The sequence below is a fragment of the Mauremys reevesii genome, linkage group 1 (genome assembly GCF_016161935.1).
Source record: "Mauremys reevesii isolate NIE-2019 linkage group 1, ASM1616193v1, whole genome shotgun sequence".
NCBI classification, from domain to species: domain Eukaryota; kingdom Metazoa; phylum Chordata; order Testudines; family Geoemydidae; genus Mauremys; species Mauremys reevesii.
Genome location: NC_052623.1, coordinates 157,691,045 through 157,715,623, shown reverse-complemented (window position 1 = coordinate 157,715,623; position 24,579 = coordinate 157,691,045). Strand labels below are relative to the sequence as shown.

The window sequence follows — 24,579 nt, the reverse complement described above, 5'->3', positions numbered from 1 at the left end:
AGACTGAGATCACCAAGGCTGTAGTGGGAGGGTGGGAATTGAAAATGGCATTACATAGCAATGAGAACCCTGAGAGCTCTTGTCACAAGAAGAGAAATTAACCAGGTTTTAAAAAGAAAAGATTTTATTAAAGAAAGGGGAAAAAAAGTACACTGTCTCTGTAATCCAAGATAGAACAATACAGGGTCTAAACTCTAATTAATACTCACTATTAAACAGTAGAAACTACTCCAGGAGAACTTGGAGAGACATGACCTCTCTCTTAGAAAAAAAGCTCTGAGCAAGCAAACAACAGACACAGACTTCCCTTCTCTCCAGAGAGATTTGAAAATAATCCTGTTCCTTGATTGGTCCTGTGGTCAGGTGTTTCTCAGGTTACTGAGCTTGTTAACCCTTTCCAGGGAAAAGAGACCTTAACCCTGATCTGTTTATTTATGACAGCTCTCTTCTGGCCATTGCTCACAGAACAAAAATAGTAACTCTGGATTGAAAAATTAGACATGGCTCTGTCTCAGGGATTGGCAACCTTTGGCATGCGGCCCGTCAAGGAAAGCCACTGGTGGGCCAGGCCGGTTTGTTTACCTGCAGGTTCGGCTGATCGCAACTTCCACTGACCGCGGTTTGCCGCTCCAGCCAATGGGGGCTGCAGGAAGTTGCGGCCAGCATATCTGTCAGCCCGCACTGCTTCCTGCAGCCCCTATTGGCCTGGAGCAGTGAACTGTGGCCAGTGGGAGCTGCGATTGGCCAAACCTGCGGACACAGCAGGTAAACAAACTGGCCCAGCCTGCCAGGGGGCTTATCCTGGTAGGCTGTGTGCCAAAGGTTGCTGATCCCTGCTCTATCTGAACCTTTTTGATTTCCATTTGGCCTGCTTTCTCCCACTCTGGCTTGTCCATAAACTAGCATTCCCTTCTGCAGCACTCAGAGTTATTTTACATTACTCATTTTTTTTTAATCTCCATGTCTCTCTCCACCTGTGGCCTATCACATACAGCACTCCCCAGCTCCCTCTCATATGACAGAGAGATGAGAAGGTAGGAAGAGCTGCAGGCTGTTAGAGAGAGGACCAGCTAGGAAACCTTCTGAAAGCAGCACTCTCAGTATCTTCCCCAGTTGCCCAGCCAGTGCTGCCAACTTTTTCGGCATTGCTGTTTACTTTCTGGGCCTTCTGTGGCTGCAACCTCCCTCTCTTGATGGAGACACCTCTGTTAGAGTCTCTGCTGGTAGAAGCTGGCATAGACTCTGGGTCAACTGAGCATTTATTTTGAAACTAGTTGAAGGCAAAGGGTGGCAGTGCCAGGAACCTCTGCTGCTGGGTAAAAGCAGGGTCCCATGGCAGACAGCACATCTCAGTTAACTTCTCCCAATGTGATTGTGGGGATACTCTGGAGGGAAACATGCAAAAGAGATAGAAATAATAGGAACTTGGAAACAGCAGTGACCGTGGCCAGTAGGCAGAAAGGGGGCACACGTATCTGTAGTATCCCTGACAAAGGAAGAACTGAAATCCTAAACCCCAGCAAAGAAAATTATTCTCACAACACCAAACCAGCCAAGGCCCCATGTACTCCTTTCTGATTACTGGCCACAGCCACAATCATTTCCAGTTTCCTACTACTTCTATCTCTTTTGCCTAGATTTTTCTCCAAATTAGCCCCAGAGTCACATTTGGGGAAGTTTCCTGAAATGTGGTATCTGCCATTGGTCCCTGCAATCACCTACTGCAGAGGGATTCTGGCACTGCCATATAGATAGCTATAGCAACTGGTGGAAGTTTTAAATAATCAAATTGGGGAAATGAGGGGGAAATGAGTCTGCTGATGAAAAACTGAATGATTCAGTGTGTAACATATTTGCATTTACTCACCAATCCATCTGTTTCATTTTGTAGGCTGTCTTGTTGAATCTGGTCTAATGTAACTGGGATCTAACTAATATTAAAAATAATTTGATTATTTGTATGACAGTAGTGCTTATAGATTCAACTGAGATTTGGGCCCATTGTTCTGGGCACTCTACAAACACATAATATGAGACAGTCCCTGCCCTGAAGAGCTAGCAATCAAAATAGACAGACAAATAAAGGGTGAGAGTAGAAACAGCTTTTGTAACCTGAAAGTTACACACTTGTATTTATTTCATATAATGTTAACAGGATCCTTATTTTGTTGACTTTTCTAATAATTAATCTGATAAATATGGACAAAGAGTCCTGTGGCACCTTATAGACTAACAGACGTATTGGAGCACAAGCTTTCGTGGATGTATAATCACTTTGTCGGATGCATGTACAAAGTGAGTATTCACCCACGAAAGCTCATGCTCCAATTCGTCTGTTAGTCTATAAGGTGCCACAGGACTCTTTGCTGTTTTTACAGATCCAGACTAACACGGCTACCACTCTGATACCTGATAAATATGCAAACCAGTTTGTGACACAGATCCGTGTATTATTCTTGTATTAAAGTTCTGTGTTCTCAAGAGTCATATGTTTGCATTCACTCACCACTTAATGGGCTTAATTTTAATCCTGTTGGATTTTTGCATTTAATTAAAAACCAGTCAAATTTAACTGATATATGGTTGATGAAATATTCAGTTTTGGCTTATTAGTTCTAGATTATATGTTAAATTCTCATATACTGGAATAAAATTGTTTAGTATAAGCACCTAGCATTTGTATATTACATTCTCTTTTGTTCAAGGTATACTGAGGATTTGGCAATGAGGTTATATTCATTTTATTGCACAATATTGCCTTGGTGCTGGAATGCGCTTGTCAATTTTTGCTGTGATTGTTTTATTGATCTGCCTTTTGAAATTATACATAATATTCATATATATTTTGTAATATAATAAAGCATCTTTTCCATAGCACATCTGTCTACCTGAAGCAAAGCTGCGACTGACAAAACTAGACTCCCTTGGTTTCAGACTATAGAAAGACAGGGATAGTTACTATGCCCTCACAGAGATTTGTCCTGGGACTGTTAGTCTTGATCTGATGATGAAATTTAAGCATAAAATAACCTGTTGCCTGCAGGGGCGGCTCCAGGCACCAGCACACCAAGCATGTGCCCGGGGCGGCAAGCCGCGGGGATGGCCTGCCGGTCACCATGAGGGCAGCAATCAGACTGCCTTCCGCGGCTTGCCTGCGGGAGGTCCGCCGATCCTGCGGTTTCGGTGGCAATTTGGCAGTGGGTATGCCAAAGGCACAGGACCGACGGACCTCCCGCAGACATGCCGCCGAATCCGCGTGACCAGCGGACCTCCTGCAGGCATTCCGACAAAGACTGCCTGACTGCTGTACTTGGGGTAGCAAGATACATAGAGCCACCCCTGGTTGCCTGAAACTGTTAAAATCTTAGAATGCAATTGTGTTTCTGGAAGATGGAGTACCTTTAGATGTCCTTGTCTGCCCCCTTGGCTAGCATTCTCTTTTAAAAGTTTCCTTGTGTGTGTGTGTGTGTGTGTGTGTGTGATTGGTACTATGTATACAGCTAACTGATGAAGGAGAATTCCTTTCTATTGCTATGATTAAAAGCTATGTCAATATTTCCACTACATGCTGCTTTCTCAAAGGCGGTGGTTTTCAACCTGTGGTCCACAGATTCCTTGGGATCTGCAGACTATGTCTAAGATGTCCAAAGGGGTTTGCACTTCCATTTGATATTTTTCAGAGGTCTGCAAATGAAAAAAGGTTAAAAAAACCACTGCTCAAAGGGATTTATTTCTCAGCAGTGAAAATTTGCTTCTTCTGTAGCCGAAACTTGCTCTCTGCATACAATCAACACACAACAAAAGATGAAGTTTGCTGTGCAAGGGACTGCCCCATAAAAAGCAGAAGCTGAGTGGATATGTGATTTTTAAATTGCTTGGTTTAAAAACATTTGAATGTTTCCATAACTAGTCAGGCAAGAAATTTGAGTATTTACACAAATGTGAATGATATTCATGAATCAAGTGTCTGAAATCTTCCAAAGAACTTCTGCAAATTTGGCCGATAGAATAGTTGTTTGAAATTGATTAGTCAAAATAAATTACCTACCCACCAACTTTTGAATATCTAGTCCACAATGTCAGTTCAGTATGCTTATCCAATGTCTCCAGTTATTTAGGTCACACTCATAACCACAATATCACAGTGCCTGGCAAAAACAAACACCTCTCCCATCCTGGTAAGCCCTATTCAAATGTTGAAAGCTCTTTTTTACTCTGGTTTCCTTATCTCTTCTCCATCATCCACCCTCCCTTTTTTCTTCTTCCACATGTTTCTGCTTTCTCTTTCCCACATTTCTCCTTTGATAGCTTGTGTTAGTTCAGTTATTTTGGTCTCTGATAGGAGGTAGTTAGATAGTCATGATCCAGCCTCCAAGAAAGCCATAAATGGTTAGTAACTTGCTCTGAAAATTTGCCTTTTTCCCCAAATGGTGCTGCTGCAGCATTTTCAAGGACAGTAAATTAGATCAAATTTTAAATGAAATAGAGTATTCTTAGTGTCAAACATCTTATAGAAAGATATGGCTACAAAGTGAATCTCTGATCTATATAAAGACATATACTGTTCAATTAACTTCATCTTGTGGTTAGGATACACTATAAGTATCTATCTACAGTATAAGTACTAACCACTAACCTGTTGGTTAAAAAGTAACAAATCTATCAGGTGAGCCAAAAGAAAACCTCCTCCTATCTGAGCCCATAAGAGCTGTGCTAAACTAGTTTGAGCTGGATGTTGCTCTCTATAGATTTATAGAATCTCTAGTTAATATTAAATAACCCAACCTCTTCCCTTATCCTGAAATCAAAAGTTTCAGAGTTTGCCGCCTGCTTGGGTTTATATTGGGAGAGCCAGTTATTTTAGTTCGCTGCTTTCTAATCTGCTCCTTCAGTTTCTGGAGGCATTCATTTATGGTGCATTTCTCTGATAGGTAAAACAGGCATCTGATGCCAATATTTTACAGGGCAAGAGAAGGAAAGTTGTAGTGCGTGGTATGGAGGGGACTAGAGAAGGGTAAAAAGAGGAAAGGACAGATACAGAGAATGGCTAGGGAATGACAGACCAAGCGGACATGGAGGGAAAGGTGAGGTGAGGAATAGGAGAAATACACAGCTAAGGAGAAAAGAGGACAGCAAGATGGTGCACCAGGGAAAGTGAAGACAACCAACCAAAAATGGACAAGTTAGTAGCACAACTTGACTTCTGAATTAATGAATACAGTCCTTGGGCCCATGGGGGAGGTATGTGACTTTGTAGGAGGGCTAAGAGAAAACTTGGTTAAGTTTAATTGCAAGGGGAAGGTAATACTTATGCCATTTGAATTTCTTACATAGAAAAATCCAAGGAAAGGGCCAAACCAAAGACAATCTGCCCATCTATCCACCTTAAGTATTTCTAAGGGACCTTATCATGGTATGTGAGTGCCAAAGTATCCAGGAGTCTTTGCTGGGTGGGAGGGTGAAGCAGTCGGGTCTGCGGATGGGCTCCCACCTGCCCTTTGCAACCTGAGACCGGAACGGGACACCCTTGGACCAGGGCAGAAGGCTGTAAGGGCCAAGGATTATCATTGATTAGGCTTTATTTGTGGCTAGACTGTAAAGGGCCTTGCATATCCATCCCAGCCAGTGTTTTCCCCAGGAATTGAAATTAGGGGGGGTGTTCAAATTTACGGGGGGGGGGTGTCAGGGCCAATGAGGGGTGAGATTGTAAGGGTGAAGGTGGGCTGTATGGCACCATAGTAAAAACTGAAAAATGTTTCATGACCATTTTATTAAATTTAACTCATGTTTTAAAATCATCACACAAATTAAAGTTTGGCTACTCAAGCCTTCTATGAAGCACTACATCTACATCCTTCTTTGTTTCTTGTTATAATTTTGCACAACTCTGTTAATAAACGTATTGAATGCAATGCGTTCATCTTTGGTGGCTTCTCGTGTGTCTGGTACTTCCATTCCTTCAGTTGATATGCTCATTAGTTCATTCACATGATCAGGCAGAAGGCGACTTCTTTCAGAACAGAAAATTCTATTCAGTGATGAAAAACAACGCTCAACTGTAGCTGTTGTGACTGGGAGTAGCATGAGATGAATTCCTACCTCTTCCATCCCGGGAATCATACCATAAAGATTGGGTCAAGCCACTAGGGATGATAAAAAAGAAGTTGAAGTCAAATCTTCATTAATTTGTCATATGATATTCCACTCTGTGTTCAAATTCTCTATTCTGTCCTGAGCACAAAGCAGCCCCATTGCTGGTACTGCCTCACTACACTCAACTGTCAGTGTTTTATAGGACAGGGATCTGTAAAAGCTACGTAGAGGTTGAGTAGAATTTAGAGGTCACTGTTGTAGATCTTTAAGGATCAAGTCTCTGTACTTTTTCAGTTGTTTTAACAAACACTTCTTGTCCTCTTCACTTAAGGATTCAATATAAATGCCTTTATTAGTCAACTTCTTGACGGAAGTCTTTGCTTCTTCCAGTGCTTTTTTAATGGATAGCTCTCTGATTGAGCCGCATGTAGCTTCTATTGCTGGAAAAAAATCTACTACTGTTTTAGCAGATGCCTGGATGGCATTGTGTAATGACCCAAGTGGTTTCAACAGTAGACTTACAAGAGAGAGAATGGCAATAGTCTTCTCTGAACATAGTAGCAAAAGTAATCCACCAGCTTCACTACTTAGATCCATCCCATCTTGGTAGATACTTACCAATGTCAGTAATAATGGCTGGAGTAATTTTAAGACAACAGACAAGGATTGCTCATGGGAAAGCCAGAGGGTTTTCCCAGGTTGGACTAATTTGAACTTCAGTCCCAGTGTATCTTCTATATTTTCCAAGATATTCAGTCTTTTTGGACTCTTGCTGAAAAAATATAATGAAGACATTACATTTATAGCTTTTTTTAAATGTCTTTTGAAGAGTCTGCAGCTTGTATTAGTGCTAGTTGGAGTAGATGGCCTCTGCGGTGTGTATAGGAGAGATTAGGGTTACACTTTTCTCTGAGCAAAGCTTGTACTCCACCATGTTTTCCAGAGAAGTTTACAGCTCTGTGAAATGCACTAGCAGCCATCTGTTTGGGGTCCAACTGACAAGCATTTAACTCTTCTAAGATGTGGGTTGTCACAGATGCAGCCGATGTGTCTTCTATAACTTGAACATCTAGAAATGCATCTACTGGCCTACCACTGACATCAAGATAATGTACACAGTGACTTAATACTTGATGCTCATTTGCATCGGTGCATTCATCAGCCATGTATGCAATTTTTTTTGAATGTTGTGAAAGAGTTCTTCACTTTTTCAACTGTTGAGACTTTCACTGTTGCACCACATGCTTCTAACCAGTCAGTTGAGTTTCTTGCAGAAAGATAGTGAGCATTTGCTGGTCTTGTTTGGAACCAGTGTTCAATTTCAGGACGAATAAGTGACAGTGCACTTAACATTGGCCTCCAGTTTGTAGTGTGTGGTATCCCTTGCTTAAATAGAAAGTATGATGCCACAGCCATGTTTGTTCACATGAACTGTATTGTGTCTCCAGCATTGTTAACAGCCTCATTAACACTCACAGGTGTTGTCCTTGGTCAGTGGAGACTCAGAGGTGCTTTCACATGAGTTCACCTCCCAGGTGGGGGGCAAGAAGGCACCTTGCTCTTTCCTCCAGCTGTTCGCTCTGGCCACTGTTGTTCGTTGTGCCACCGTTCACTTCATTGCTCTGTTGCCAATGGCCCTGCGCAGTCACCTTCTGCTGCCACTGTGACCGCTGCGAGTTGGTATCTTGAGGTTCCACCAGCTCTCAGTGATTTCAGGTGAGCTCTCAGTGGGGGAACCTCACTGCTGGCGCAGACTGGGCCATCTCTACCATAGAAACACTGTCCCACAGCAGGTCTAAGAACTTAGACCTGATTATCAGTGATTTCAGCTGCAGTGGTCACTTAATAAAACATAAGACTATCTATGGAGCCTAATCAGCTCTATCTTTAAACAGTGGAGAGGGGCAGGTCAAATAGTACCATCAAGCAAAACACCTGTCCCCACCCTCTCTTGTGATGCCCTCAATCAGCACAGGCTAAGTACAGTTCTACTGCCCTTGATTCATACAATAAGAACAACATTTCATTCCCCGCCCCTCCCCCCGCATTCAAGTGATTTGTAACCCAACCCCAGCCAAAATCTATCACTTGGGAAACACAGCTCTGTTTGCTGGATACCTAGGTAGATTAGGTGTGAATGTAAATACAATCTGGTCCTGAAGCCTTTCCCCCCAGCCCCAGCTCATCACTAACTGTCAGGGAGAGCTCATTTAGACTTTGCTTACAAATCATCATTTGAAATGATTAGGTTGGCCAACATCACTGAAATGAATGGACTGACATTGTCATAAAAAACAACAGCTGTATAAGGAAGCTGGTCTATGTTCTTACTTTTCAAATCTATTATACTTTTTCAGATGCATGTATTTTATCATACACACTTTAAAAGCATATAAAGTATATTAATGTTTCAATTTCAATTCAAATTTCCAAACAATCACTAAATTGGCAACACTGTGATGTAACTAGTTCACAAAACTGGGGAGGGGGAGCCGGTTGTTGGAACAATTCAGGGGGGTATACACCCCCTAGGGGTGTGTGTGTAGGGAAATCCCTGATCCCAGCTACAGCAGATGAGGTGCCCCAGCCAAGGGACAGGACAGCAGCATGTTTCAGTCGCTTGACCATAAACTCCCCCCCCCTCCCCCCGCTTTAGAGGTTAGAGCCCCTGGTTAGAAAGGGGGTTGCTGGGGGGGCGGGGGGCTCCCACCTGCCCTTTGCAGCCTGAGCCGGTCGCGCTCTCCGCTCCCCAGCCCCGTCTCGCCCCCCCGCGCTGCCATTGGCGGGGCGGCGGGCGGAGCCGGGGGCGCCGCTGTCAGACGCGGCCGGGCAGCGAGGGAGGCGCGAGCGGCAGCTGCTCCGGGAGCAACAGCCGCGCCGAGCCCAGCCCAGTCCGGGAGCGGGAGCCGGAGCCGAAGCGGCGCCATGAGCCAGAAATGCGACGTGCTGGTGGTCGGGGCCGGCATCTCAGGTCAGTGCAGCCCCGCTCCGGGCGCACCCCGGGGGTCCCAGCCCGCTCCCTTTGCGCGCGGATGGGGCTGGGAGCGGGGCGAGGGCGGAGACACTGGTGCCCTGGCCGGGGGGAGGCAGGTGCCTGTGGCTGGGAGTCTGCTCTCTCCGGGGTCAGCGCTGCAGGGAGAGCTGGAAACTGCTTCTCTCGGTGTCATTGCGCGGCGTGGGGCTGGACACTGCCTCCCGCCGCCGCTCCTCTGGGCAGAGCTGACATTTGTCCGCTGGAGGAGCCGCTGCCTTCATCCCCACCGCTCGCCCCCGGCTGGCCTCGCTCCGCGCCACAAGTGCAAGGGGGGTCAGTGCTTGGTAGGAGGGCACCTTGTTTAATGGCCCAACACACGAGCTCATTACCCAAACTAATGTACTAGAATTTAGCTCATTATATGCATATCATCTGAGCACCCTAACCACCTGCAAGCCCTTTCTTCATAGCTCAGCTCTTTCGATGGACTAAATTGTGCACTTTGCACAGAAACCAACCTGACTGTGTAGGAATTGCATTTCTGAAACTGGAAAGGCTTATTATTCAGGTAGGCTAGGAAAAAAACCAAGAGGGGAAATCTGGCACCAAATGTTTTCTTGTCTCAGGCGCTTGATGCAGCAGTGCATTCTGTCAGCAAACAGGGTGATCAGATGTCCCGATTTTATAGGGACAGTCCTGATTTTTGGGTCTTTTTCTTACATAGGCTCCTATTAGCCCCACCCCCTGTCCCGATTTTTCACATTTGCTGTCTGGTCACCTTATCAGCAAACCTAGAATACTTACATAGTTTATCAGTTATTAGCTCACTAGAGCTAAGTTAATGTAAATAATACTTTTTGCAAGAATTAATACATTTGGGTAACAAAGAGTATGCTCACTTTCTTCAAGAAAGAAGTATAATTAGAAGATTCACTACCCCTGAAATGTGGCTGCGGTTGAGGGTGGAGCATAGGTGAAGGGAGGGGATTGCTTCTAGGTTTGCTTTGTTACTGAATTTCAGTAAATATTGCATTACAAAGGAAATGGAGCACCCATGAGTGAGATGATGATGTCTAACACGAGGGCTAATCTGGTATTTATGCAGCTTTTAGTCAAGCACACTCTCACTGCAATTGCTGCAAGGCTAGCAGGATTGAGAGGTCTGCTTTGCCACAGATTTAATAATCAAATTGTTTCTTAACATTGTTATCAAGTTCTAGTTACATTTTGAATCAAAATAGCACTCTTCTGTGGCAGGACTCTATAGAACTCAATAAAGAATTGAGAGCTGCCCTGAAAACCACATAGCACTTATTTCTACAAGCTGTCTAGGGAGGGTGACCATCAACTACTCTACCCTCTACCTTCCCACCTCTTCCAGGATTCCATGCTAGTGCTTCCTCATGGATATCTAATGTGCTACATACATTTTACTTCAGACATTACCTAGGTATTTTTCTAAAAGCAGCTGATGGGTGCCCCTGTTATCATGTTGATTGAAGGCGATTGGAGAGCTGTTGGCATGGATCTTATGGATTAATGAAAAACAAAGTTGAAAGTAAAGATGGATGAACTAGCTCTTATGAAATACAGAGCTGGGTCAAGGCTTGCCTTGTTTTCTCAGTCAGACACTTCAGGATTGGCATAGGGGACCCTCTGGTCAACCTCCAGTGCTCATACCATCTAGTAGAGACCTGCTGTGGGGTCCAGCTTGTTTGACAGTTGTTAATAGACCCCAAGCAATGTTGCACTCACCTTTTATGCACTCTGGGATGTGTCTGTCAAGGGAAGCCCTGAACATGCAAAAATGTAACTGCAGTGGTGCCCAGGGGCCAGCTAAGTGAATGCCATGCTGTACCCTGCAAGGAGTTCTGAACATGAGGAGTAAAGCTTTCCTACAGCAGCAGAGTGAAACATACAGCTGAAAGGGTATTTATTATTGTTATTATGGGAGTGACTATACTAATGCCGGTGTTAAATCTTCAAGCATGACCCATGTGAACTAGCTTTCTTCAGAAGCCTGAGCAGACTCAGCATGAGCCGAGTGCTCATGCAATTAATAAAATTGATGTGCTGTCTCCAAACAGCTTGACTTCTTAGTTTTTACTAACTGCTACAACATAGACAATTCCTGCCTTCTTTGTTTGTTTTACTACCCAGTCATGCATTTGTTGCATGCAAAACTCCCATGTTGTCGACAGAAGTTTTACCTACATAAGGAATGCAGGATTTGTCTCTCATCCACTGATTTCAGTATTGCTGTGAGGGGGTGCAAGTCAGACAGTGCTAATTTTGAAACTTCTGGGATTTTACCTGTTTGGAGGAGGAAGAGGGGTAGGAGGAGTGAAAGGGAAAGTGAAAATGTGAAGTGAAAGCCCTGAAAATGGGCTAAATTATTTTAAGATATTCTAAGCATTTGTGCAGAAAAACTCCTCAGTAGTCCCATTAAAATCAATGGGATTGCTCATGTGTTGAAAGTGAAGCACAGGCTTAAGCCCTCAAATCATCCAGGAATTTATTCCATAACTAGGAATAAATAAATAAATCTGTGCACTTGTTACAAAGCAAATGACAAAATCTAACTTTTTGCATGACATTTTTATTGCAACTATTTGCTTTTTATATCTTACCCACTTAGGATATTTTTTAACCATCATATTTAAGGGGTGTAATTTACAAATTGGGCTTCTTCCATATGTAGTGTCACTTTCAGAGGCCTTCCTAAGTAGTGTTCAATTAACTTAAAAGTTATCTATTTGTACAGACTACTTTTTATGGCACTTGGCACTAGATTCATTGACAAAATTATCCAAAACCAGTTCCGTGATGACTACATTTTATTAATTATTAAAAGTTCCAAATACTTGATATGTCTGCAGTTTTCTGTTAGCTGATTTTTTTAAACTGTCAGAAAAAAGAAATCACTAATATTTTGTAAACTAAGAGTGATTCTGAGAATTTGTCTAATTTTTAACTGATACCTTATTTCACACTGCAAGGCTATTATAGTACATTTTACTGTAGTTTCCAAATGAAACAGATTTCAGTAGAAAGTTTTTAGACAGCATCAGTGCTATGGGTCCCTTCTGCTTAATGAGTGGAGTTGGAGAGTTCAGCACAACATAAATAGGTTGTTTTTAATATAATCTTGTTTTTCATTGTTGCCATGGGAACATTTGTGTGTAATTCCGGTACAGCTTCTGTAATAAATTCTGAAAGAATGGTCAAAAGCCAGGCAGAGACGAGGTGGTTTATGCTGTTCAAACAATAGCTTCCTTCTTTGCTACCTGCAGACAGAAATAAATAACGGGGGTTGCAAGGAACCACTTTGCTTTGTCATTATAAGGATAAAGTCAGTCCCTCTCCAAAACACTCTACCTTCTCTTGGCCTAATAATGCTAGTCCTGCACTCCAAGAGATGTTAGCAAAATAACACACACATGCACATCCACAAAGAAAGTGGAACCAAGCAAGATATTAAACACTTCCACTCACTCATTTATCTTCAGTTATTTCCTACCAGCCATCCTCCACCTATGAGTTTTCTATCTAGTTTTTAAAATTCTTGGGGCAGTGACCTTGTATTTATACTTGTTTGAGAAGCACCTACCACACTTTTGAATGATAAAATAATAGTTATGTCTCCATGCTCCTGTAGAGAACACCAAATAGAGTGTCACTTAGTGCCAGTTGCTGTGTGGTTATGTTGGTTCCATTGGGAAATGGAACAGATCAACTTTAAAGCAAGTCACATTACTAAATCCAGATTTGTCCCCAATCCAGATTGGAGGGGTTATTCCTCCACAAAGGCATTGCCTTCACACTACAGGAATAGCAGCCAAGTCTCTTATTCTTCATTTTTGTCATGTCTTCTGGTGAGACAGGCATCGTTAGCCCCACTGAGGCAAAATGCTCAGGAAATCGTCAGTAAAGGTTTGAACAATCCTTGATTTAGCAGTTACAGAAACCAGCAAAAAAGAAGGCAAAATACAGGTGGAAATGCATCATTTGCAGTGCTGATCTAGCAATGTGAGCGAACATACAAAACAGATTCCTTCCAACGATGTTTGTTATTTAGATGCATGCAAATGTTTAAAAGAATGCGTATCCATTATGCTCTAGCCACCCTTGACAAGCAGCTCCATTCGTCGTGGCTTCTGCACATCCAGATTTAGATAGGAGATTCTCAACCTTTAGGGATGGAAAGGATCTATTAGATCTTAGTCCACGACTTTGCCAGTTCCTTATAATTCAGAGCCATCACAGTCAGTGTCCTCTTAGTAAGGTGAGGAGATTCTAACCCAAGATGCTACTCGCCCAGTTTAATCATTTTTAGGCTCTTTTAGTATAGAAGTTTGTTAAAAAGCAAACAATAAAACTGAACAGCTGGATGATTCAGCTCCTAACTCAGTAATGAAAATCTGCTCTTCTCCATATTCTTCAGGTGTCACTACAGTGCAGTGGGAAGCAAGCCTCCCAGCCTGGGTACACAGGCATGCGCTCACTCTGCCTGAGCTACCACATTACAAAGAATAGCACAGAGGTGGTGGCATAGGTGGTGGCTTGGGCTAGCTGACCAAATCCTAGCCTGCCTGACACCTTAGGTCTGAGTTTGGGTGGCTAGCCTGAGCCACCGCCTGTGTCACAGCGTCCGCACGGCTGTTTTTAGTGTGTTAGTTTGGGCGAAACTAGCCTGAGTCTGCCTACCTCGCTGGGAGGCTCGTTCCCAGCTGGAGTGTGGACATACCCTTAGAGGCTAAAGAACCTATTGTTGTGGCTTGTTTGAAGATTTCAGGTCATCTCTTAATGCGACTATTAAGCCAACTAAGGAAGCAGAGGAACAGGAGGCATTAGCTCTCTGCCTGTGGGAAGAGGTAACCTCCAAAATGCTATGTCTGATCATCTTGCAGTTTTTAAGGGTCAGATTCTATTCTGAGGGTAGAACTTCTGCTGAAGTCACTGGAGTTTCTGTGCATGGAGTGACTAAAGAAATGGGCTCTATTCGGGAAGAAACTCTCCTGAATTAAAAATGTATTTGTGAAAGCACCAGGCAGTACATTATATAATGCCGTTTGATATGAAACAAAAATTTTGCACAGGAGGTGTAAGAAAGCTTAAACTCTCTTGGGGATAGATTCGTCTCTTACTTTAGACTCAGCTGTTTGCTCCTGAAGAGACTCCTAGACGGAAGGATGGAGACAACTATGAGAAAAGCAATAGGGCTCCCATCATATCTGCCGAGAGCCTTAATTTATGTGATACCAGTGGCAATAACTACTTTGCATGTTTTTTTAATCTCTTCAGAGTGTAACAGTTTCTCTAAATTTCCTAGTAGTGTTTTCAGAACAGCCTTCCTTTGCCATTTCTCGCTGTTCAGATTGCTTTAAGAATGAAATTTAGGTGGTTTCTTGGCTTTAAAAGAGGCTGGGTTAAAAGAGATTATAAATCTTTAAGCTAACATCATGGCAGAGGCATCTTTTCTTTCTCAGCATGAGAAACCTGACATATCCACTTTGTTTAAACCAAAAACTACTGGAAGAAAATAATCCAACCAAAATTTTGGATCTGTAAGATAATTCTAGATATTTAGAGCATGATGGTACCATGAGACTATCCTCCTCTTTCTCCTGAGACTTGTTTACTGTTTATATGATGCTTGAAGTCATTGCCTACTTGCTGTAGCTCTCACTATATCTGTGATCCAATAAAAATTTACTTTATGAAAGCAGGTCAGATGTACTAGAGGTAATATATGATGATGATCATCTCATTTCTCAGAAGACTTCAGTAGAGGACAACCTGTCACTGTTGAAGGATAAACTGGTGTATGTTGCAGCAGGACTATAGATGATCTAGGCTTATTTACCTCTTTTGTCCTGGAAAGTAATTTAGACTTTCCTGATATCCCACTTAGTGGGGGGTGGGAGGCAGGACGATGACATTTTTTATCATAATTAAATATCTTTGATGAGAGCAGTATTAATGTAAATATCTCCAAAGTGTAAATTATAAGATATTTATGTCAGATATTTCACTGTTTAAAAACATTAGGGTGGATGAAACAACCTTAAATGGGTGAAGCAGTCCCTGTGAGTGTAGTCCTTCAGAATGTCAATTATGTCTGCTCTGATACCCATTGATCCAGGGAATTTCTAGCATCTTAGATTTAATGGTCCTCCCTACATCCACATTCCCACTGCTCTCTTTCATCAAAGGTTCTTCCTTTTGTCCTCAGTTACCTTCATTTTCACTACAAAAGTGAAATGAGACTAAATATCTGGAACCTGACATTTGGCCTCTCAATGGTTCCTTGTATATTCACAAATACGGTGTAGTAACCAGCAGTAAACCTTGACAGGAAACAGGACTATTATGTAGTATCAGGATGACTTGGTAATCATTCACATGTCAAATAGGCAAAATGTGTGGGCCTGTTTCAATCAATGGGCCTGGTAGTGGATTTTGAAAAAGTTTTCCACTATAATTGCAAAAGATGTAATGTCTGGAGGCCCAGCTAAATGTATCAGCAGGAAAAGCTTTTATATTATCATCATCATCATGAGAAAACATTCAGAATATGTGACATTATTAGACAAACAATGTTAATTGACTCTGCACATAGAAAATAGAAATTACTTCACTTATGATATATTTGGCATCTACATGCTATGGTGATTGGCACTTTAAAAAAAAAGAATAAGGTAGAAGACCTACTCTTTGTATGAAGAATTCACTGGTGACTCTTTTGGATACACATACTGGAAGAATCCACATCTTTTGTTTGTAATGACTGATGCCAATGTTATGGACTGCAAAAGTGCATAAAGGTAGAGAGATTACACGTGAATTATACAAGGAGGCTTCACATCATCAATCTGTTTAGGCTAAAAGCTATTAATCAGTCTCACTTCACTTTCAAGGATCAGATAATAGAACATTTTATTAAGAATAGACAACTCATCAGTGGTGTCTAACATTTTATGAAATAGCGGATGAAGCACTATGTGGAATAATCCTTCACTGACAGTGGGATAGATTAGCTGACATAATAATTTTTAAATCTCTGTGTTTTTATGCTACTGCATGGCAGAAAGACCTTGCATTTATCAGGTTTAAAGCACCTTTCTGCATTCTTACGTAAGCTTGACTAGCCAAGTCAACATTACTAATCTGATCCAGATTTGCTAACAGAACAGGATGGATTGATTGAAATCAAAGCCAGTCAATAATTTTAATTGTGATTTAAATAAGCAAGCAGGAAACATTGATATAAACAGTTGATTTTAATGTTGTTTTGCATCTGTACTTTTTAATAATGTTCCTAAAGAAAGGTTCATTCTCTTTGGTTGGTATAATCATTAAAACATGTTTATTTGCAACTCAGTTTAGCCTTTACGCTATATTTGGCTCTTCTTTTTGCTTACCAAGAAGTTACATTATATTTATATACATTTATTTAAGGGATTATATTGTCCAAAATACATCTTATTCAGAGTCTGAATTTTTACATTTCTTATTAAGTTAGAAAATGGTGACTGTTGCATTTCTTATTTATTAGATTTTATTTTTAATTACTTTGGATTTTTGTCAAGCCGCATTTGGATGGAAATTGGCATTCAACTAAAAATGGAGAAAAACAGCATTTTAAAATTGTTTTCTATTACGGTAGTTAAATAAAGCTAGCTTAAATGTGTTTGTCATACACAGATAGTTAAGGGTTAAGGCCTCTTTTACCTGTAAAGGGTTAACAAGCTCAGTAACCTGACGGACACCTGACCAGAGGACCAATCAAGGGACAAGATAATTTCAAATCTCTGTGGAGGGAAGTTTTTGTCTGTGTTCTTTGTTTGGGGGTTGTTTTCTCTTTGGATCTAAGAGGGACCAGACGTATACCCAGGCTCTCCAAGTTTCCTGAAGTATTTTCTTCTATTCAGTATAGTGAGTATTAGAAAGGTGGATTAGTCTTATAATTAATTTCTGTATTTGCAAATGTGTGTTGGCTGGAGAAATCTCTTTATTTCTGTTTGCTGTTACTTTGATTATTCTGAGAAAAGTGGGGAGGGAAGTCTCTCCAGGTTTATAAGTTAGACCTTGTATTTTTTTCATCCTGGTGTTACAGAGATAGTGTACTTTCTTTCTTTCTTTTAATAAAATCTTTTCTTTTTAGAACCTGATTGATTTCTTCCCTTGTTTGGAATCTCAAGGGAAGAGGAGGAGGGAGGGGAGAAAGGGAATCCCTCTTTGTTTGATTCAAGGAGTTTGAATCAAGGTGATCTCTCCCGACGGATAAGGGAGTGGGAGGTGGGCGAATGGGCTATTTCCCTTTGTCTTAAGATCCAAGGAGTTGGATCTGTGTTCCCCAGGGAAAGTTTTGGGGGAACAGGGAGTGTGCTAGACATTGGAATTTCTAGCTGGTGGCAGCGTACCAGATCTGAACTAGGATTTTAGTTTAGAGGAGTCCATGCAGGTCCCCATCTTGTGGACGCTAAAGTTCAAAGTGGGGAATAAACCTATGACAGTGTTGGATCATTGAGAAAAAAGTTTATCACAATAAATTTTGCATTTAAAACTAACTGATTTATTAAACAAAGGAAGTATTAATTGTAGTTGGTGAATCGATGGATTGTTTCTGGTCACCATGGGCCAGATTTGCAGAGGTTTTTGAGTGCCTAAAGATGTAGATGCCTAGTGGGAGTTTTAAAAACACCTAAGCAGGTTAGGTGCCTAATTCTCATTGATTTCAATGGGAGTAACTGATTTGTATCCACATTGAACAGAGGTCATGTTGGTTCAGTAAGACCTCTGGTGGGCCATGTGGTCTTTCTATCCAATTTCTCCTTTTCCTTCATCACAATATCTACTCACCACTACAAAGTTAGTATCAGTGTACATATGTATTTTATACCACATACTCAACTTGTTACCCCTTGGACAACAGTCTCATTCAAATCAAGCCAAGAACTAACCAGTAATATTTATTCCCGCGGTTATAAGGACACTGATCACTGGACGGAGTTTAGTTTTAATATTTTCTGAAAGGACATTTTCCTTAAACAGCAAAATAGCTTGCAACATGATACTTTAGTATAATATTGAAGACACAGGGTGAAATCCTTGCCATATTGAAGTCAATGGGAGCTTTGCCATTAGCTTCAATGGAAGAGGATTTCACCCACAGTGTAGAACAAGAGTCAGTAACCTATGGCACGTGTGTCAAAGGCGGCACTCTGCTGCCGGCCTGGGGTCCCGGCCGCCGACCACTGGTCCCCGGGGTTCTGCTGCTGGTCTGGGGTTCCAGCCGCCGGCCCCTTGCCAGCTGGGACCCGGCCGTCGGTCCTGCTCAGCCCACTGCCAGCCTAGGATACCAGCCGCCAGTCCCGCTCAGCTCGCTGCCGGTTTGGGGTTCCGGCCACTGGCCCCCTGCCAGCCAGGGTCCCGGCTGCCGGCCCCTCTCAGCCTGGTGCTGGCCTGGGGTACTGGCTGCCAGCCTGGGGCTCTTCTCCTGGCCTCGGCCCGGCACTCTGCAGCCGCCCCCAGCTGTGGCCCACTGGCCCCGGCCTGGGGCAGTGAGGGGTGCAGATAGGGGCAAGAGGGGATGCAGCTCAGCACCCCCATCTTAAAAATTGTTCCAGGTCAGCTCCTAAGAAAGCAAAGTTAGATGTCCGTTCATTTCAGCCTTCTGGACAGACACATTTGGATTTATTCAAAAGAAGGACCGTGCTGTGTGTGCTTTCTGTTGTGAAAATGTTGTTTTTCGCACATCAAGTGTTCAACGACATTTTGAAACGAAGCACAAGAAAACCTTTCTTGATGAAGCAGACAAGACTGAATTGATCAAAAAGGCAGTAGCAGGATATGAGAAGCAAAGCAGTGTTTTTAAATGCTTAAGTGTGAGTAAAAATCAAGCTACATAAGGAACTTACAAGATTGCACAGTGCATTTCAAAAAATGGAAAGCTGTTTACAGATGGGGAATATATAAAAGAAGTTTTTCTCAGCAGTTCAGAGGTTTTGTTCAATGATTTGCCAAATAAAGATACAATCATATCTAGAACAAAAGAACTGCCTGTCTGCCAGAACAGTTGAGAGATGCATAAGCGAAATGGCAGAAAACATTAACAAAAAGAAGACGACTGTATTAAAAGACACAGCAGTGTTTAGCGTTGCAGTTGATGAAAGCATGGATATAAATGACGTTCCACCTTTGGCAGTTGTTGCAAGATATTGTGCTTCCGATGAAATCCAAGAGGAACTTTGTTGCCTAAAACCCCTGCAGGGCACAACAAAGGGGGACAATATAGTGGAAAGTTTTATAAACCATTTTGAAGATTGAGGAGTTGACATCAGAAAAATATTTTGTGTGACAACAGATGGTGCTCCTGCAATGGTAGGAAAACAGAAGGGATTTATAAAGTTACTTGAAGATCAAATTGGCCACCTGACAGTCAAATTTCACTGTATCATACATCAAGAAAACGTGTGCTAAAATTTCTAATTCAGAGCTGCTTAATGTGATGACTATATTGGTGCGAATTGTGAATTTCCTTGTTGTTCGATCTGCTTTGACTCTCAGACAATTTCAAGCACTGCTAGAAGAGATGGACAGTGCTTATAACGCCATTCCACTTCACAGCAACATTCGGTGGCTAAGTCAGGCAAGGTTTTGGTGCACTTTGTAAACTGTTTTGATGGAATCAAGACCTTTTTGTCGGAAAAAGAACAAAACTACCCCGAACTGGATGATGACAAATGGCTGTGTAAGCTCATGTTTCTAACTGACATCACCACTCACCTAAATGAACTCAACCTCTGTCTCCAGGGTGCAGGGCAAATGGTTCTGCATCTGTATGAAGCCTGGAAGGCATTTGTTGTAAAACTAGCAGTTTTTTTCTCAGGATATTCAAACTTCTACTTTCTGCTACATCCAACTCATAAAAGAGCTATCGACACATTGCACTGTCAATGTCGATGAGATTGGAATGTACATGCAAGAACTGGAATCAGAATTTCTAACAGATTTCAAGACTTCCAGCGATTTGGCCCAATGCTTTCTTTTCTAATTAAACCTGAAAATTTTAATGAAAGAGACTTGGATTTGTCTGTATTTCAGTGGATGGGTGGTGAAGATTTCGAAATGCAGCTCATTCAGTTAAAAAGTTCAGAATTGTGGGCATCAAAGTTTGGAAATCTGCAGAGTGCACTTGAAGCTACCGAGAGAGATCATGGGGCCTGTATTCTGACCTACTGGACACTCCTGCTAGAGAAATTTAACTGTTTGAAGAAAATTGTGTTTGCAATGCTTTCAGCATTTGGATCCACATCCCTGTGTGAACAGGTATTTTCACACATGAAATCTGTCCTTTGTCCAGTTAACAACTTATCACCCAGAAACCTGTGTGCAGCTTAAAGTATCCAAATACGTGCCAGAAATTGGAAAACTCAGCAAGGAAAAGCAAGAGCAAGGATCACACTAAACTGATGAGATCTGCATTTTAATTTAATTTTAAATGAAGCTTCTTAAACATTTTAAAAACCTTATTTACTTTACATACAACAATAGTTTAGTTATATAATATAGACTTATAGAAAGAGACCTTCTAAAAATGTTAAAATGTATTCCTGGCACGTGAAACCTTAAATTAGAGTGAATAAATGAAGACTTGGCACACCGCTTCTAAAAGGTTGCCAACCCCGGTGTAGAAGCATAAAAGTCTGCATCTTTCTAATGACCTACACTATTTTAAATAACACTTTTAACTGGGTCTCTGCTCTGCAGTAGGCAACTATGTACAAAAAATGTGTGTGTACATATACACTGAGCATGTGTTGCAAAACTGGGGAAAGCTAAAACCCACATATTGGGAAAGTTATCAGTCAGCCTTAAGACTATAAAAGAGCAAAGGTAAGCAAGATGCTTTCCAAATTCTAGAGCTGAGTTTTCTTAGAAAGTAGGGGTAGGCAGAGGAAATACTGTCTCAGCTTTGTCTCAAAGTTCAGCTCGTTATTTATTTAAGACACAAATTGCAACCCTAATTTTATTTGAGTAAATTTTCCAGACTCTCTGATTCAGCTCTAATTCTGGGCTTTGATATTAAAGGTCTCCATTTGATCAAGTGGTCAGCAAGTTTGGATTCTCAGTAAAACTGCCTTTATTATGGCACACACATCTTGCATATTTGCAGTCTTTAGAAATTCTAATTGTATCAGGGCTGACACTATGCTAAACGTTTTGGGGATTTTTTTGAGGGGTCTCAGAAATAGTCATAGGTAAATACTGTAGTACAGGGGTCGGCATCCTTTCAGAAGTGGTGTGCCGAGTCTTCATTTATTCACTCTAATTTAAGGTTTCACATGCCAGTAATACATTTTAACGTTTTTAGAAGAGCTCTTTCTATAAGTCTATAATATATAACTAAACTATTGTTGTATGTAAAGTAAATAAGGTTTTTAAATGTTTAAGAAGCTTCATTTAAAATTAAATTAAAATGCAGAGTTCCCCGGACTGGTGACCTGGACCCGGGCAGTGTGAGTGCCACTGAAAATCAGCTTGTGTGCCGCCATCAGCACACGTGCCATAGGTTGCCTATCCCTGCTGTAGTAACTAATCTGAATGCTATGTTTCCAGTGAGGTACATGTAAAGGCAATTTACTTTACCATCTTGGGCACAAATGAGTTGCAACATTTTCCTGATTCCCTTTCAACTTTCTCTCTCCTCTCTGTTTTCTCTTTTTCTCTTCTCTTTAGTTTTTATCAAAACCGCAGGAGTCAAGCGGTCACCTACAGATCCAGTTCTGTGCCTCTGGGAACACTGATCTCTCTTTAATTTCTGGTTAGCAACAATAATTCTAGGGACATGCTTTTCCACGTGCAGCTATTGACCCCACTCTTAACTCCCAGATGCTTAAGCACTGTGGTTCTCTATGATGTCTTCTCTTTGTGTGCAGTTGTAATGCATGTTGTTATGACAGCTGCAGACACCAAGTGCCATATTTTATTATTATTATTATTATTTATTATTTATTTTATATCTGGATTGTAGTAAAGTCTAGAGTTCCTAGTCAAGGTAAGGGCTCCATTTTGCTAGGTGCTGTACAAACACCCTTGCTAGGATTGCCAAAACAGATCTTGTTCGTTTGATAGTCCCCAAGATACAGCTGGTAAGTGGATAGGATGCAGTCCAAAAAGTCCAAAGAGTGGAATTGTGGCCAGAAGCTGAGGTGGCTTGTTTGTTGTGCACAAAGAGAAAAGAAAACCTGAGCACTGCAGGTTCATGCTGCAATGATGTCTCAGCAGAAATAACCTGCCAATACTTTTAGGATACAATAAACTATTCAGGAGTTTATTACATGAATAGCTAATAGGTAATAATTGGAGATATACCAATCTCCTAGAACTGGAAGGGACCTTGAAAAGTCATTGAGTCCAACCCCCTGCCTTCACTAGCAGGACCAATTTTTGCCCCAGATCCCTAAGTGGCCTCCTCAAGGATTGAACTCACAACCCTGGGTTTAGCAGGCCAATGCTCAAACCACTGAGCTATCCCTCCCCCCAAGCTAAGGATGTGTTTGCATAATTTCAGCACGAGCTAATGATGGACTTGTCACATCTTCAGGGTAACTGCACCTCTTCCTCATTCCATGACACCCCCTTAGGTCTCAAGCCTCCAGCCATCATCATTACTCTATAGGCAGAGTCCCATGACTCTACTTCCAGATGGGGGATTTGCAGTCTCCCTTTTATTCACTGTGATCATCCCAACAGATCTGAGCTAGCTCAGTACTTGCAGTATCATTCTCTCAAAGGTTAAGACAGTGGTTTACCAGAGACCAAATATCCTGACACGGGGCACAGTACATTTATTTTAGGATAAAAGCATTATGCAGAAAAACATATGATAACAATAAAAGGTCTAATTGCATGCTAAGCTTACCAGAAGTCCCCCCTCTTCTGCCTGGAAATGCTAGTAAAGTCAGTCGTTCACGTCCTTCAGCAGGGTTTGCTTCCTCTCCCCTTTGGTCAAAGGGGAATGTCAGTTGTTGGATGAAAATGAGGGCCTCTTGGTGAGTTTAAGCTGACACGTTATACCAAAAATCTTTCTTTGATCCCAGTGTCTCTTGAACCAGTCTGAGGTAGCATATGCAATTCATCCCAGAGGCTGGTATTTCTTTGAAGTTGGCTACCTCTCCTATGGTCTGCAGTAATTACCCCTTGTCATAGGTTTGTTCCCCACTTTGAACTTTAGCGTCCAAAAGATGGGGACCTGCCTGGATCCTTCTAAGCTTAAATCCTAGCTTAGATCTGGTACCACTGCCACCAGCCAGGTTTCAGTGTCTGGCACACTCTCTGTTCCCCCAGACCTTTCCCTGGGGAACACAGATCCAAACTCCTGGGATCTTAACACAAAGGGAAATAAACCATTCCCCCTCCCAGACTTTCCCTCCCTTGGTCGTCAGGGAAAACTTCTTTGATTCAAACTCCTTGAATCTAAAATAAAGAGGGATTTACCTTCCCTGCCCTCCTCTCTTCCCCCCGACCTATCCCTGGTGAGTCAGACTAATCCCCTGAGGTCTCAAACAAGGGGAAAAATCAATCAGGTTCTTAAAAAGAAAAGCTTTTAATTAAAGAAAGAAAAGTAAAAATATCTCTGTAAAATCAGGATGGAAATGTTTACAGGGTATACAGCTTATAAAAACTAGAGGGACTCCACCCCCCCTCTTCTAGTATAAGCACCAGTAACAGCAAACAAAAATAAAATATTTCTCCAGCAAAACACACATTTGCAAATACAGAAATCAATCAAAAAGACTAATCCGCCTTTCTAATACTCACTATACTGAATAGAAGAGAATACTTCAGGAAGCTTGGAGAGCCTGGATATACGTCTGGCCCCTCTTAGATCCAAAGAGAGAACACCCCCCCAAAAAAAGAACACAAACAAAGACTTCCCTCCACCGAGGTTTGAAAGTATCCTGTCCCTTGATTGGTCCTCTGGTCAGGTGTTAGCCAGGTCCACTGAGCTTGTTAACCCTTTACAGGTAAAAGAGACCTTAACCCTTAACTATCTGTTTATGACACCCCTCTCCCCCACTGATTTTAGTTCCTGGAACGAGCTTGGTAACCTTCCCCAACCAGACAGCATATAGCCCCTGACAAACAGAGGTAGAGATAATATTTACAAAGTTTTTACATTAGTCTCAAAGCTATAACTGTGTTAGTCAAAGCTGGCTTAGGATTTGCAAGTGGTTTCATCATAAGGTCAATGTTTCTTCTTATAAAACTACCAGAGTTTAATTAAGCTGGGTGGTATTGGTCAAATTCCCATTGTCATGGTTTGGTTCTGTTGTAGTAAAGCTGATAGTTGTAGTTTAATATTTCTATTACTTAAAGATAAGATCGTGGTATTGTCTTTCTGCCGGTTCCCTGAGTTGTAAGAATACATTTGTTCTAATATTTCATCATAGTTTTATAGTAGTTACTGTACTGAACTCACTGAACTTTGATTGTAATGGCAA

The 24,579-nt window shown here is 41.8% G+C and overlaps 1 protein-coding gene across 2 annotated transcripts in view; it reads left to right on the top strand.

The window, feature by feature from the left end:
* Window positions 1-8,810: 8,810 nt before the first annotated feature.
* LOC120395245 (amine oxidase [flavin-containing] B-like) overlaps window positions 8,811-24,579 on the top strand; it is a 75,003-nt gene continuing 59,234 nt past the window's right edge. For both annotated transcript variants that reach the window (XM_039519447.1, XM_039519446.1), the window contains exon 1: window positions 8,811-9,064. In XM_039519447.1, the coding sequence (XP_039375381.1) occupies window positions 9,019-9,064 (46 nt within the window). In that variant the 5' untranslated portion in view covers window positions 8,811-9,018. The remainder of the gene's footprint in view (window positions 9,065-24,579) is intronic.